General features: G+C 38.5%; 1 protein-coding gene across 4 annotated transcripts in view; it reads left to right on the forward strand.

Moving 5' to 3' along the window:
- LOC113007751 (polyprenol dehydrogenase) overlaps nt 1–14,738 on the forward strand; it is a 53,557-nt gene that overhangs the window by 14,854 nt on the left and 23,965 nt on the right. Inside the window, exons 1-3 of one of the 4 annotated variants that reach the window (XM_026144650.2) lie at nt 1,155–1,509; nt 3,068–3,175; nt 13,609–13,677. In XM_026144650.2, coding sequence (XP_026000435.1) covers nt 1,404–1,509; nt 3,068–3,175; nt 13,609–13,677 — 283 coding nt within the window. In that variant the 5' untranslated portion in view covers nt 1,155–1,403. Of the gene's footprint in view, nt 1–1,154; nt 1,510–3,067; nt 3,176–13,608; nt 13,678–14,738 lie in introns of those variants that run through there. The other 3 variants (XM_026144649.2, XM_026144651.2, XM_026144652.2) reach the window with 3 other exon arrangements.

A 14,738-nucleotide genomic window follows, 5' to 3' on the forward strand; every position in this document is an offset into this window, starting at 1 on the left:
CCCATAAGGGAATTGTGGGGTTAATTTACACCATAATAGAATGAAGTTGCCATTGTTGAACCATGTATGAAACACTTATTTAGAAGAATGAAGGTGCAGAAAAGTCTAAATGTAATATCCCTCTGAGGTCACGGGGTCTCGGGAGGATACATTTATTTTTTAAACTTTAATCTTTTGTCTCAGACAAAAAAAAAGTCTCAAGGAATCATTTATTTAAGCTTTAATAATTCATTATGTCATCATGCTTTGTGTCGTTGTCCTCTATATTTGATAGCTGCTTAAATAAGTTGGTGCTTGTGACCTCTAAGTATCACACAAACTCAGAATCACTGTACTCCATAGTGGCAGATGACACAAAATGTCGGTGAAACTCATCCGATAATGTCTGAAAATATCTTCTTGACATTTGATTCTCTGAGCCCAGTGAAATGGCCAAAGATGTTCAGTATCTGCTGTAAGCAGGGGGTATTGGTCCTGATTAGAAGTCATGGGGTGTCACACAAAAGTGCCAGTAGCTTATCTCTAGAAGTGGAAAAATAATTTCTCTGAAGCTGTAATCCTCACTATCATGATAGGTGCTATAAATATTTATGAGAAATTATGATGACTAATTTATTAAATCATAAATTCATACAGCCTGTTAGTGTGCAGCCAACTTCAGTTATATCATAGTTTGTCACCTATCTAAAATAAATAAAATACCATATTTTGATTCTTTTTTAGTTAGTGCAATCAGGATTTTCACAGCTGAATTCCTACATTTCACCATCACAGCAGCCGCCAATAAAAGTAGGCTGGTGTGGAATCAAGCGATCCCTTGGGAAGAAAAACTGACAGGCAGACCAGAATTCACTGTTAGTTCAGACTAACCCTGCTCTAGAAACTTGTTCTTTTAAGTGTAACTTGGGAAATTATGGATAAGACTACTATGTGTCATCCCTCAGTTGATTTTTGTCGCGTGTGACCTGGCTGGCAGCAGTTAATCAGGGAGTCAGTGAGCTGAAGGGTGCAATATGCTGGATCTACAGACAAGGATCATACGGCACATCAAGCAGCCAAGGAGCAGCGAGGAGAACGTGTCCCCTCCATCATACACTTATTTCAGCTTTACAGCCATGTGACAGATGACTTTAAGGGATCATGATTTCAAATAGCGGCTCTACGGGGAAAAATCTTTTGAAAAGTCAAGATTTTAAAAATAGATATGTCAGGGAATTGTTAGTCGTCTAATTTAGTAATCTAAAAATGGAACATGAGTTGTTAGAAGATGTGTTAAGGAAGGAAGCGATGTTGGACAACTTCATATTGGAACGCGTCCCACAGACGTAACTGCGTTGTGGTGGTTTGCTCTGCCTCTGCACTGACGGCTCTTTCGGATACCAGCGTTACACATCCTCGCAGAGATGTTGTCTGCTTTTTGGTGTCATCTTCTGCCAGCTATAAAGCTTTACCTGCTTGGTTTAAAGGTGCTTTTGCTTCAACTGCTAAACGGACCTTTGAGGCTGCCAGGTCGGTTTAACTTTAGCTTACGTTAGTTTGACAAGTTGTAATTCAGTTGTAAGTGACAGCACGGGCAACCAAGTTGTAACCAATGAACGTGGGTGCATTATAGTCAGCACGGGTTATCATTGTTCATTAGTACATGTAGCGGTCATTTACTATGTTGCACTTGCACATGTTAACACGATGCTAGCTATGTTAGCTAGTTTGTGTTAAGCTCAAAACATTAGCGAAAAAAATGATCATCTGTCGTCTTGTTTTTGCCGAATTCAGCCGAATAATTAACGATTGCGTAGAACATCAACGTGTCCTTTCCAAAGTTTCTACGATTGCCACCAAGCTTTGTGAGGTTAAATGTGCACTTTTCATAATGCTGTCTGGGCTAGTTCGCTCGTCGCCCAGAGACAGCGCAACTTAATTTTGTTGCAGACACCTGGTTAACTACACCAAAACTATAACCATGTTTTTATTTTAGGATTATTATTATTATTATTATTATTATTATTATTATTATCTTACTGAAATAAAAACTAAAAAGAGACGTCAGAAATAATCCAAACTGAAATTATATTGCTAACTTAGAAAAATAACTAGAATAATTAAAAAAAAAAAAAAAACATTGTTTTTTAAAAAAGAATTTATTTATCTAATTTATTTTTGTTCTTTTTCAATGTGGTTAACATAAGCTCGGGAGGCACTGGTGCAATGATTTATTCAGACTGAGCTTTCTGAATGAGTTCTGAAAACTTATTGCTCTGGATAAATACTGCTCACTGCACAATAAATAAAAACTAACACTGAAACCATTAAAATTTACTTAAAACTGAACATTTTTAAAAACTCAAACTAAACTGCAAAGTGCCAGAATTGTGATACAAACCTGATGTTTTAGTGATACAGCATATGCAGACCCTTCTTTGCAGTCAGTTTCACCTAGCAAGAAACAGCAACCTCCAGAAACCACTGCCGACCAATCCAGAAATACATATTTTTCCCCAGCATCTAGTGGTTGTATCACATCCAATGTGGCAGACTCTTCCAGTCTTCTTGAAAATTGACAGGAAAGGGTATAGGAAGAACTCATGTGTTCTCTGGAATATGAACTGTAACTACATAATATATCATATGTTACTAGGGGAGTATAAGGTGAACAATATCTGCTGTCAGTTGTTTTCTGATATTTAACTCTGTTAATTTGAGTGTTATATCAGTGTTTCGTGTTTCTGATTAAAATAAATCAAAATCTGATGGCTTTCACACATTTCATAAAATGCTTTTTTTTTTTTTTTTAGATTTATTGAACTTTTCTTCTATTTTGCATTTAATTAAGGTCCCTTTCTGTTATTATTTTGTTGCTACTGAACCCATAAAGTAACTTTAGTAATGAAAGAAAGTAAAGAAAACTTGTTATTCAGTACAATGGAAATAAAAAGAAAAAAATTCTACAAAAAGCCCATGTGTTTTTTACTGAGTTGTCATCTATAGAAACATCAACCTGTCCTGAAGAAGCTTCCTTATCAAGTGACTTTCTCTTTGATATCTTTGTCTCCTCTTCTGCTTCTGCCAGTGATGCCCAGACAAGATGGCAACGTTGCCATAGTGACAGGAGGAGGCAGGGGAATTGGTTATGAAGTAGCTCGCCACTTGGTCAGACTCGGGGCACATGTTATCATAGGTACTGTATGAAGCACGTCAACACTGATATGCAAACAGCACAAACACACATGATTTCCCTATAGGCTGGCTTGTTCACATACATAAACATTAACTGCACAAATAGCTATAAGAGATGTGGCCTAATACTGGAGAAAGTAAGACAAAAAAAATGATGTTTCAAAAGATTCACACTCCTTTAAAAATTCTGATCGCTTTCTCTGTTGGTCCTTGATTTTTTTCATTTTGAAAATTATTTTCTTCTTTACACTTTATGAACTTTGTCAGGCCCAAAACTTGGAATACTGTATGTCACATTACATATGCCTCAGCTTTCCAGAATCTCTATTACAATGCAGGAACAAATACCCAATGTATTAACCTCTGTTAATATCTGTTAAAACATGCACCAATATCAGTTCCTTTGATAAGTGCTTTTATTTTACATATCACACAATTACACAAAAAGTACATTGTGTGTAGGGTGTGTAGCTGTGTGCAACAACAAACTGGATAGGTCCGTCTGCAGGTGGAAAAGTGCTGGCACGATAACCCTGTCTAACCACATAAGATGGTGAGAATACTGTAGTCACCGCTAAACAGACTTTAATTAGTTTTTAAATTGCTGTGCAGCACAAATGTAGGGTGAACGTTAAAGTCTAGAGCAGTGAATCCAAATGGACTCACCATTTGTTAGATTGAGGTAAGGTATGCTAATGGATGGGATGATACACATACTAGGTCCAGCTGCTGCAAATGAGCTGTCAAAGTGTCGTCACCTTGCATTCCAATCAAAAGAAGAACCGATGACAGATATGACTACAAGAGCACTTTGAAAGTTTGGTTTGCCCTTTGGTGTACTTTGGGCAACAAAAAATAGTTTGAAAATGACTGGTGTAGAGGAGGAAATGTCAGTATTTTTTAGTTGAGTCTCTGTTAATCCTGGCAAATTCTGAACAAGGCACCGCAGTGATAGCAAAGGATTATATTGACTTTTAGCAAGTACCACATATTGATTTCAGCATAACATATTCTACTGTGGACCACAAACTGCATATACATACTGAGATTGCATACATGGCTGTTGCACATGAATCAATTAGAGGCAAATATGCATGTGTGTAAGTTGAAAATATTTAAGTTTCCATCTCCAAAAGTTGATTCTGTTCATCTGGAACAGAATCAACTTTTGGGGATTTACTTTCCTGGATGATTGAGAATGCATCAAGACGATTTAAGTTTCCACAAAAAATCTGTCTCGCATTGTGTTGCAAAAGCCTCCTGGCTAATAATCTCTCACAGACTGGATTTTCTTCATTCCACAGAAAATCAGAAAAGGAGAACTAGCCAATTGTCAGCTGTGTCATTTAACTTAATTTTTATAGTGAAAAGTAGGAGACTAAGAAAAATAAGCAAATTTACAGAAAGTCTGGGTACGTTCTGAGAATATCTTAGTATTTGAGCCCAGTTAGAAGTTTGTTGTTCTCAAATGAAACTTTGCTTAACCTTTGGTCTGAAAACAGAAGGACAGACATTATGGTCAGTGTTCTGTCTTCACCATTATCCCAAAGCACCAGTGAAGCTGAATGATGAGGTGTCCATGATAACATAAAATCTATTATAGACTGATCAAACCACAGCTGTATAATACCCAAGGCATCCTCTGTTTGTCTACCTAAAAGCGTACTGTTGTCAGAAACCCTCTTGACACCTCATTGATTCATGCTAAGGGTTGGAATAGCTTCAAAACAGTTTGTTTTCATCATTAGGAAATGTGTGTGATTCTTCACTGTGAGGAGATTTAAAGACTTTCAGAGCTTCACTGGGATTAAAGGGCTGTTATCAAATTGGGTGTTAAAATGCAAATTCAAGGATTATGACAGGCCTTTTTGCATAAACAAGGTCTGCTATTGTTCCATTATTCATTTAGCTATATTTATCGTGGGAAGGTAAATGCAGTAAAACCAAATGTTAAAAAATGAAATGCTTCACGTTACAGCTTCTTTAAATGTTCTATGTAAAAATGTATTTCATGCAAAAAATACAAAAGTGAATTTGAACGTGTAGGCAAGGCAAAATATGCAAAAGAATGTAATTCCAGAAGTAGTTTGTTTAACTGAATATAGTTTAACATAACAAATGATGTGCGTTGTTCTAATTTTAGCTACCATCAAAGGTTTGGGGGAAAATACAGATAAAGGCTGTGAGATAATAGCAATTTAGAAGTCTGTGTATTTATGTGTACTCTATATAAGTAATCAATTCCAGGTTTTCTATCATGTGGCATGTCTCTTTTTTTCATTTCATGTGCCACATGTCCCATGCCACTCCTGCTCTACCTGCCTAGAACCACTTGCTAGAGCAGTGATTCCCAAATTTTTTCGCTAGGCCTCCCTTTGTTTTAGAAGAAAATCGCCCCCCCCCCCCCCCCCCCCCCACCAGACACACACACACACACACAAACGCATCCTCCAACTACACACACATTTCAAACCTCAAACCTTTTGTAAACAATTAAACAAATACGAGAAAACTGCAATAAGTTACGGGCAGCAATAGATCAGGCTATTAACTCTTTTATGCTACGTCCACACCTACACGAGTATTTTTGATTCCCCCAGCTTTTAGCAGGTTTTTCTATGCGTTTGGGCCTTTCGTCCACGCGTAAACGGCATGAATAACTGAAATCAGAGATTTTTAAAAACTCCTGTCAGGTTGGAGATTTTCGAAAACTCTGTTTTTGCGTTCACATGTAGACGAGGAATACAGAGTTCGTCACGCAACATTTCACATCGCGCGTGCTCCCGACGCAAGGAAAACAAATTCTGCAGGGGAGACCTACCTTGGCACTTGTGCAGGTGAAGCCAAAGGGAAGATATGCTTCACCATATTTTCTAGTCTTTGGCTTGGAAGGAAGCTGGTTTGGAAACAAATTTGGTGATGCTTCATCTTCTGCTTTGCGTTTGTGTGGGAGCCCCGTCAAAAACCTCTCCATTATCTTGGCAGTGTCCAAGCATTCTTTTTAAAAAAAAAATCATACCGTGACCCCCCCACAATGGCTCTGAAGACGTTTGCACTAGTTCAGAGTTTTTCTGACTATGGAGCACAAGAAAGGCAGCTAACTCAAGTGATGAAATAGTGTTCTGTCTGTACTTAACAGACCAATTTTAAATAGTACTTTTAGGCACTTTGTTAGTAGCAGCCATTCTCATTTCTTTAATTGAAATCATGAAAAAATGCCAAAGATAATTGTTTCACAAGCATAAAACAGTATTTTTGCAACAAGGCAATTCGCAAAAAATCTTTAGCCAAAAACTTGGCATATTTTGGCATGGACTTCACTGTGTTCTTAAATAAAATGTGTAAACTGCGCAAGTTGAGGACAGATGGAAAAAATGGCAGTCCTTAAAAGGTATTTAAAGCAGATAAACTGTTTCTTAAAATCATGTCTCAAGACCTGAAACAGGAACTGAGAGATTAGTTCTTTTTCTAACTTCGCTCGGTGTTTCACTATGGGAATCGCCTTGGCGTACGAGGGGGCGGAGCCCTGAGCACGGCTCGACAGGTCTGTCATAGACAGACGTGGTGTCATTGGAGCTTCCGTAGTTGGTCACGCCGAGGCGATTCCCATAGTGAAACACCTCACTCTGTTATCAAAGAACCAGGGATTACGTTAAGTAACCCAACGTTCAGTTCATCTACTCTTTGCTGAAGCCTCATCAGAAATGGTCTCGTGGAAGGATGGCTGTCAAGAAGCAGGGAAACAGGGAGAAAAGGCTGACGTATACTAAATTACACAAAAACTACAGGACCAAAAAAACAATAAGTGAGTTTTATGGAGTATTAAATCTATATTTTACATTTTCTGATTTAAATTGTCATCAGTACATATGAAGGAGGTCAGGAGGGATGTCCAACTGTCAATGTCTACAGTTATCGGTAAAACACAGTGGAGATGCTGTTATGGTTTAAGGCTGCATTTCAGCCGTGGTGTTCGAGATCTTTTTAAAATCTATCTAATTATAAATATAGGAAAGACTTCGATCAACCATGCAGTACTATCTGGAAATAGTCAGATTAGCAGCTGCTTTATTTTTCATCATAATTATGATTGCAAACAGACTATCAATGTGGGAAACAGATATCTGCATAAATACAATGGAACACTATAAGTCATGGTTTGGAATCCAGAGCCTGGACCTCAACATTATTGAAGCAGTGTGGGAATGTCTTGACAGAATGTTATGGGGTTCGATTTCAACTCACTCTTCAAAGACTGGTCATAAATCATGAAATTATTTAGTTGAATTGGTGCTTTTTTCTTTCTTTTTTACATTTAAAACCTATATTAGGTGCCGAAGTTAAGCACATTGGAGATGCCATGCACAGAACAGCAAAATCTTCTAGGGTGAGACTACATTTTCTATTCTGTCCACGAGTTTAAAAACTTTGAAGAAAACTCTGCTTTATTCATTCAGAGTGTATAGCGCAAAGTCAATGTCAGAGTATCCTTGGAGACGGTTTGAGCAGAACATAAATTAGATGTGAGCGCCATGTGTGTGGGATTACACTCACAAAATCAATCATACCAGAACTCGGATAAGTGTCTGTTGTAGTTCCAGACAATCCTATGTGTACCGAAGTTGATCCCACAGCTGATGACTCTGAGTGTATCTCCATTTCAAATATGCCAATTCTTTGAGGTAATTCATGAAGTGAGAGTATTTATGGTAAAGTGGATCCCTCTCTAGTTATGTAGTGGATGCATATTTCAGGTGGAGTGGTAGCATAGTATCTGTGTGAAGACAGTTAATGGCTTAAGCCTTTGAACTGTCAAACACCGGAGTTGGGTATTAAAAGCATGCACTTGTGCTTAAAATACATTTCACTAGGTATTGGATTAAAATGATGCGGTCCAGAGCATTTTTTAAGATAAGATAATGAAATTTAAATTAATCTTTGCCATGGAAGACTTTGCTTCTTGGAAAGGTTTTTATAATTTCTTTATAGTTGGAGGAGGTGGTTGAAACGGATGACTTATAGCGAAATACAGTGGGGCAAAAAAGTATTTAGTCAGCCACCGATTGTGCAAGTTCCCCCACTTAAAATGATGACAGAGGTCAGTAATTTGCACCAGAGGTACACTTCAACTGTGAGAGACAGAATGTGAAAAAAAAAATCCATGAATTCACATGGTAGGATTTGTAAAGAATTTATTCGTAAATTAGGGTGGAAAATAAGTATTTGGTCACCTCAAACAAGGAAAATCTCTGGCTCTCACAGACCTGTAACATCTTCTGTAAGAAGCGTTTCTGTCCCCCACTCGTTACCTGTATGAATGGCACCTGTTTGAACTCATCATCTGTATAAAAGACACCTGTCCACAGCCTCAAACAGTCAGACTCCAAACTCCGCCATGGTCAAGACCAAAGAGCTTTCGAAGGACACCAGGAAAAGTATTGTAGACCTGCACCAGACTGGGAAGAGTGAATCTACAATAGGCAAGCAGCTTGGTGTGAAAAAATCAACTGTGGGAGCAATCATCAGAAAATGGAAGACATACAAGACCACTGATAATCTCCCTCGATCTGGGGCTCCACGCAAGATCTCATCCCGTGGGGTCAAAATGATCATGAGAACGGTGAGCAAAGATCCCAGAACCACACGGGGGGACCTGGTGAATGACCTGCAGAGAGCTGGGACCAAAGTAACAAAGGTCACCATCAGTAACACACTACAACGGCAGGGAATCAAATCCCGCAGTGCCAGACGTGTTCCACTGCTGAAGCCAGTGCATGTCCAGGCCCGTCTGAAGTTTGCCAGAGAGCACATGGATGATACAGCAGAGGATTGGGAGAATGTCATGTGGTCAGATGAAACCAAAGTAGAACTTTTTGGTATAAACTCAACTCGTCGTGTTTGGAGGAAGAAGAATACTGAGTTGCATCCCAAGAACACCATACCTACTGTGAAGCATGGGGGTGGAAACATCATGCTATGGGGCTGTTTTTCTGCCAAGGGGACAGGAGGACTGATCTGTGTTAAGGACAGAATGAATGGGGCCATGTATCGTGAGATTTTGAGCCAAAACCTCCTTCCATCAGTGAGAACTTTGAAGATGAAACGAGGCTGGGTCTTCCAACATGACAATAATCCAAAACACACCGCCCGGGCAACAAAGGAGTGGCTCCGTAAGAAGCATTTGAAAGTCCTGGAGTGGCCTAGCCAGTCTCCAGACCTCAACCCCATAGAAAATCTGTGGCGGGAGTTGAAAGTCCGTGTTGCTCGGCGACAGCCCCAAAACATCACTGCTCTCGAGAAGATCTGCATGGAGGAATGGGCCAAAATACCAGCTACTGTGTGTGCAAACCTGGTAAAGACCTATAGTAAACGTTTGACCTCTGTTATTGCCAACAAAGGTTATGTTACAAAGTATTGAGTTGTATTTTTGTTATTGACCAAATACTTATTTTCCACCCTGATTCACGAATAAATTCTTTACAAATCCTACCATGTGGATTCATGGATTTTTTTTTTCACATTCTGTTTCTCACAGTTGAAGTGTACCTCTGGTGCAAATTACTGACCTCTGTCATCATTTTAGGTGGGGGAACTTGCACAATCGGTGGCTGACTAAATACTTTTTTGCCCCACTGTATATCGAATAGAATAACTGATTAAAGCAGACTGAAGGTTTTGATACCACTGTGCCGGCAACAAAGACAAAATCTGGCTCATACGTAGCACATGATGCACAAATCAATTTGCAGGTTAAACAAATAAAATATTTTACTCTGTCTCCCCAAGTACGCTCATTCCCAACTACTAATTTGTCTGAACTGCAGCTCAGAATAACAGTTTCGTATACCAGGATTAGATGCAGCCTCTGTACTGTGAGCCATTTTACCGTCTCTCATTTTATTGACACCTATCCTACCTTTAAGTGAGAAATCCTTTTGTGATTGGCTGTTACTCACTAACAGAAGGTTTGAATGGCAGGTGAATGGAGCCACTTGAATTGCCGCTTAAATCCAGAGCTGTCTGCCTGAGGTGACATATTAAGGTTAATCCTTCTCTGTATCATCATACAGATCCAAGAGCAGAAGAAAGGAAAACTTGGAAACTGAGCATTTAAAGCAGCATAAAGCCTGAGCTTGTCACAGTACTGGGTCGTGTGACCCAGTGTTTGAGTTTTTATGTTTCTTTTGTATTCATTCGTGTTCTAGTTTAACTCATCTAGTTAATTTCTAGGTTGCTGTTTAGTCCTTTGTTTCTTAGTTGTTTATGTCATCTCCCCTGTACTAAGCGTCCCTGGTTCGTGTGTCTACCTGTCATGCTTCATGTCTGTGTGGTTCTTGTTATCAGGTTTGCATCATGTCTAAGTCTCCATGTTTCCTGTTTTACTTTGAAAGAGTCCGGTGTTCCTTGCTTATTGTATTTAGTTTCACTTCCCCTGTCCTGTCATTAGGTTCATGTGTGTCAGCTGTTCTCCCTCATGTGTTTCCACTTCCCCTAATCATCCCTGTGGGTATTTAGTCTCTGTGTTTCAGTCAGTCTTTGTCGCGTCGTCTGTGTAACCTTCCCAGTTATGGCTTGTCATAGTCGTCACCGTTCTCATAGTCACAGTCATAGAATTAGTTTTCGAAGTTTCATAGCTTTATCACAGTTTCATAGTCTTGTATAGTGTTCAGTGTCATAGGTTTTCACAGTCAGTTTAGTTGTCTTGCCAGCACTCGTCTTAGCTTTTGTTTTGCCCTCTGTTCAGCCATAATAAAGGCTCACCTTTTGTTAAAGTCATGTTACGTCTCCTTGCCTGTGTCTGCTCTTGGGCACTGCTCTAACACACCGGCGCACCGTGCCGTGACAGAGCTTTGACTAACAAGTATTTTTAGTTTATGCTGTGATTAAGCGTCTGTACATCCATTCCCAATTCAAAAAAAGAGTATTGGTTAGAATTTCATCAAACTTGTTGCTATCCAGATTGTCCTCCACAGTGTCTCTGAGATTTACAAAATGGACCATAATTTTTATTAAGTTTGACCCAAATTGAGTGACTGAGCCCATAAACTCAGCAGAAAAGCTTGTGTCAGAAAGCTGTTTTTCTATAGAGTTCTATAGGATGACAAGTCTGTATAACCACAGGTGTTGCTCCTTGGAGGCCATTAAATAAATTACAGATTTAAAGCACTTCCACATTGGTTTCAGTTTTCAGACCCAGACTCTATGTCCATCTTTTATAATGTTTATGGGGAAAGCACAACAGGTCCCCATGCATGCATGAGATTGTCAGTAGTTGGCAGTTTACGGTTAACTATTATTCCAGGTCTTGCTCAGTTTATCCATTTGTTGAGTTGCAGCAAGAATATGTCTGTGAATTAATTAGGTTACTTTTTCAACTCTCATCCCAAAATATTTAGTAGGCAAACTATTTCCTTGGGGCACGTCTTTTAATCAGTAGCTATTTTAAAGAAGAGCTTTGTCCAGAAGCAGTTGTGAAGAGATGTGTATTCAATTATATGCAGCGTTCTTAGTGAGTGTTGGCAAATGGGCAGAGAAGCCTGCTAGAGGGGCACTAGTGCGTTTGGAAAAAAAAAATCTGTTTGTGTGAGATCAGGCTGTTCCTGTCCTGAATGTGAGTGTTTGTGGCACGTCACTCAGAGAAGCTGCATCCTTCAGCCCTGCCTGAACAGCGGTGCATCAGGGTACATGATGCTGTGCCCTTGAAAAGGTCTATGTGATAATCCAAGATAAGTGTGTCTATGTGTGTGAGCAAAGCGGAAATGAGCGTGTGCAAATAGGCTATTTGTGTGTACAAGTTTGTGCGTGTCTAGTCATCCGGCTACATCTAACGATAGCAACAGTCATCTTTTTAACACCGTGGAAATTGAATTGAGCTAAATGACAGGACATTAAGTTCCTTAATTTACCCTACGTTCGGCATAGGGTGTGTGGTAGATTATTTTTATGAAAGAGCTGTTACAGCCCCTTGCTCCTGTTGCACTGTGAAAGGAAAATGCCTTTAACTATGATAGGAGCATATCATGGACTTTTTCACTGTGAGAACTGGTGTATTAAAATGATATTGTTAATATGGGGATAATATATTTATTACAATGATCTTAGAAGGCAGCACATGATATGTAGCTCTCTGCATATTTTGTCTTGTGCTGCTGGAGCATGTAAATTAATCTGAACAGTGCATTCAATATGGAACCAAAATAGAGAGCTGTGGATCAGTGTGTTTAAAGGTCTTGTGTTTATGAGTTTATAACTCAGATCTGATGTTGTAGATGGTATTACACGCCATTTTCAGTTGTCACTGAGCACTGTATGAATCTCATTTTCCCCCACTAAGTATAATAAAACAGGTAGGATGCTTAACAAATTTATTAGACCAGCTGTCATAGAACAAGAAAACACAAATTTTTTCAAAGAAAGAAATATTCAGAACACAAAATGACGTGATTGTTTATCAGGCAAATAACAAACCCAGTTTTCATTTTTTGCTTAAATTTGAGGCAGACTGGAATTCTCTGACAAGTCAGAAATTAGTCAAGCATAGCATTCATATACTAAAACAAATTTTGGTGTTCAGGAATGCAAGTAAATTACTGTAATTTGGCATCTTAAGCAAAAATTAATAATATGCATCACTATATTTTCTGCTATTTTTTGTAAAACACTGAATTGGAAAATTCCTGAATAACAAGAATGAGGAGCTTGTGCATCCTGGTTGATAAATCATTGCAGAAACGTTGTAGAAACTTTGGGGCAGCTGTGGTATAAACATTATATTGGATTGTGGTCTAATAAATTCCTTAAGCACCATATTTTACCCATTTATTTTGCTTCTACCAAATAGCTTTTTAAAATATGCGGCACTCTGATATTTCTTCTGATATTTTTGGGATCAAAATACTTATTATTATAAAAGTGTGCTCCCCACTTTCCTGTCTGGCTATGCTGCCTGGATCCAGTGATGGTGCAAAAAAGTATCTTTTGACTGATTTCATATTCAGAATGTTGCTGTTTGACTTTGCAAGCATTAAAAGATTTTAGCCAAAGAAAAATCACATTTTTTAAGGTAGTTTTTCTTTGGCTAAAATCTCTTTGGTGAAGTGTCCTCATATAGCTTGTTTGAAGTTAGATGGTACTTTCATAATAACTCATGCTTTTAATAATATTATACTTTCTTTACAGGCTTGCATTTAAAGTCTTTACTGAAAAAGTAGATGTATTGAATCAGAAGCCTTGTTAATTTTCCTAATTTCTGAAGGGCTAAATTTTTGCACTGAGTGTTCTTTCATTCGAAGAACCTTTCTTGGAAATGTGTTTTTATAAGATGAAAGACTGACAAAAAAAAGGAAACCTGTATTTTTTTATAAAAAGCCTCCAAGGTCTCGTCATATATTGTATTCATTTGTGTGTGTTTGTGTGTGTTTCCTTCTCTTTGAGGTGGGAGAGATGAGCAGGAGGGTCTTGCAGCTGTCAGAAGGATCTGTGAACACTACAAAGAGGCCAAAGGTAACATTGCAAACATTAAACGCATGCACACGCAGGCAGACACACGCATGCGTACGCACAAATGTTGTTGTTTTAGCAAGCCGCTGTTTGAAGATAAAGGAAAGAGCTGCTGTAGTCTACCCCGTAGGCTTTTTTCCAGTCTTTACCAAACATACACACATGATTTCACAGTTGCAGGTAAACCTGAACACACACAACCGCACATACATACAGTGTCAGGAGTGTTGTAGATCCACTGTAATGAACATGAGGAGGAAAATGATGCAAAAGGATGTGAAGATAATGATAAAAAGTGCTAAATCATTAGCTGTACCAGCTTTTTTTTCTAAATAAAATAGGAAAAAAGAATCAGGAGGTGGAAGAAGATGGGAAACACAGAGGTGGTGATGAAAATGGGAAGAGACAAATAATAGTAGAGATATATCACTTCATCGACAACAGCTTACAGGGTTCTCTTTTTAAATCCCATGTTGAGAAATTGATTCGGCTGACCTTCACATCACCGTAAATTCCACTATAGTGCCGTGACTAAGAAGACTGTACGAAATAGCCTTGAGATTTTACCACCTCGTAAGGTGCGTCAGTTGCTGTTTTATTAAAGAGGTGTTCCAAGATTGGTACGCTTGCAAAATCAGGTTTTAGATAGTGTCTGTAATATTTGAGGCATACTAGAGCTACTTATGTTTTCCTTTATAAATGTACAGTTTTTTAATATTTTTTATTAAAAAAAATCTTCTTAAAAACTAAAACAATGTAGTCATTTTACTTGTTTTTGGATCCAGAACGTGTGTGGTAGTGCCACATTTGTCCAAAGCTATTAAAAACACTTTGGGTTAGCTACACCATTACACTGTGTAATGATACTGTATGTTCAAATGTTTCCAGTTTTTCCAATACCTGACCATTGACGATACGCTCATGCTTATTTACTGCACTTACTGTGAGTTTTAAGCTTTTGGGACCTTGAGCTAGCAGACAAAAGCTGTACGCTGTTTGTCCTGTCAACAACAAACTTTATAGGATTTGTATAAAAAATACATTTACAGGTTTATCCTGTGTTT

This window comes from Astatotilapia calliptera, chromosome 16 (genome assembly GCF_964374335.1).
Source record: "Astatotilapia calliptera chromosome 16, fAstCal68.1, whole genome shotgun sequence".
In the NCBI taxonomy this organism is placed as follows: Eukaryota; Metazoa; Chordata; class Actinopteri; order Cichliformes; family Cichlidae; genus Astatotilapia; species Astatotilapia calliptera.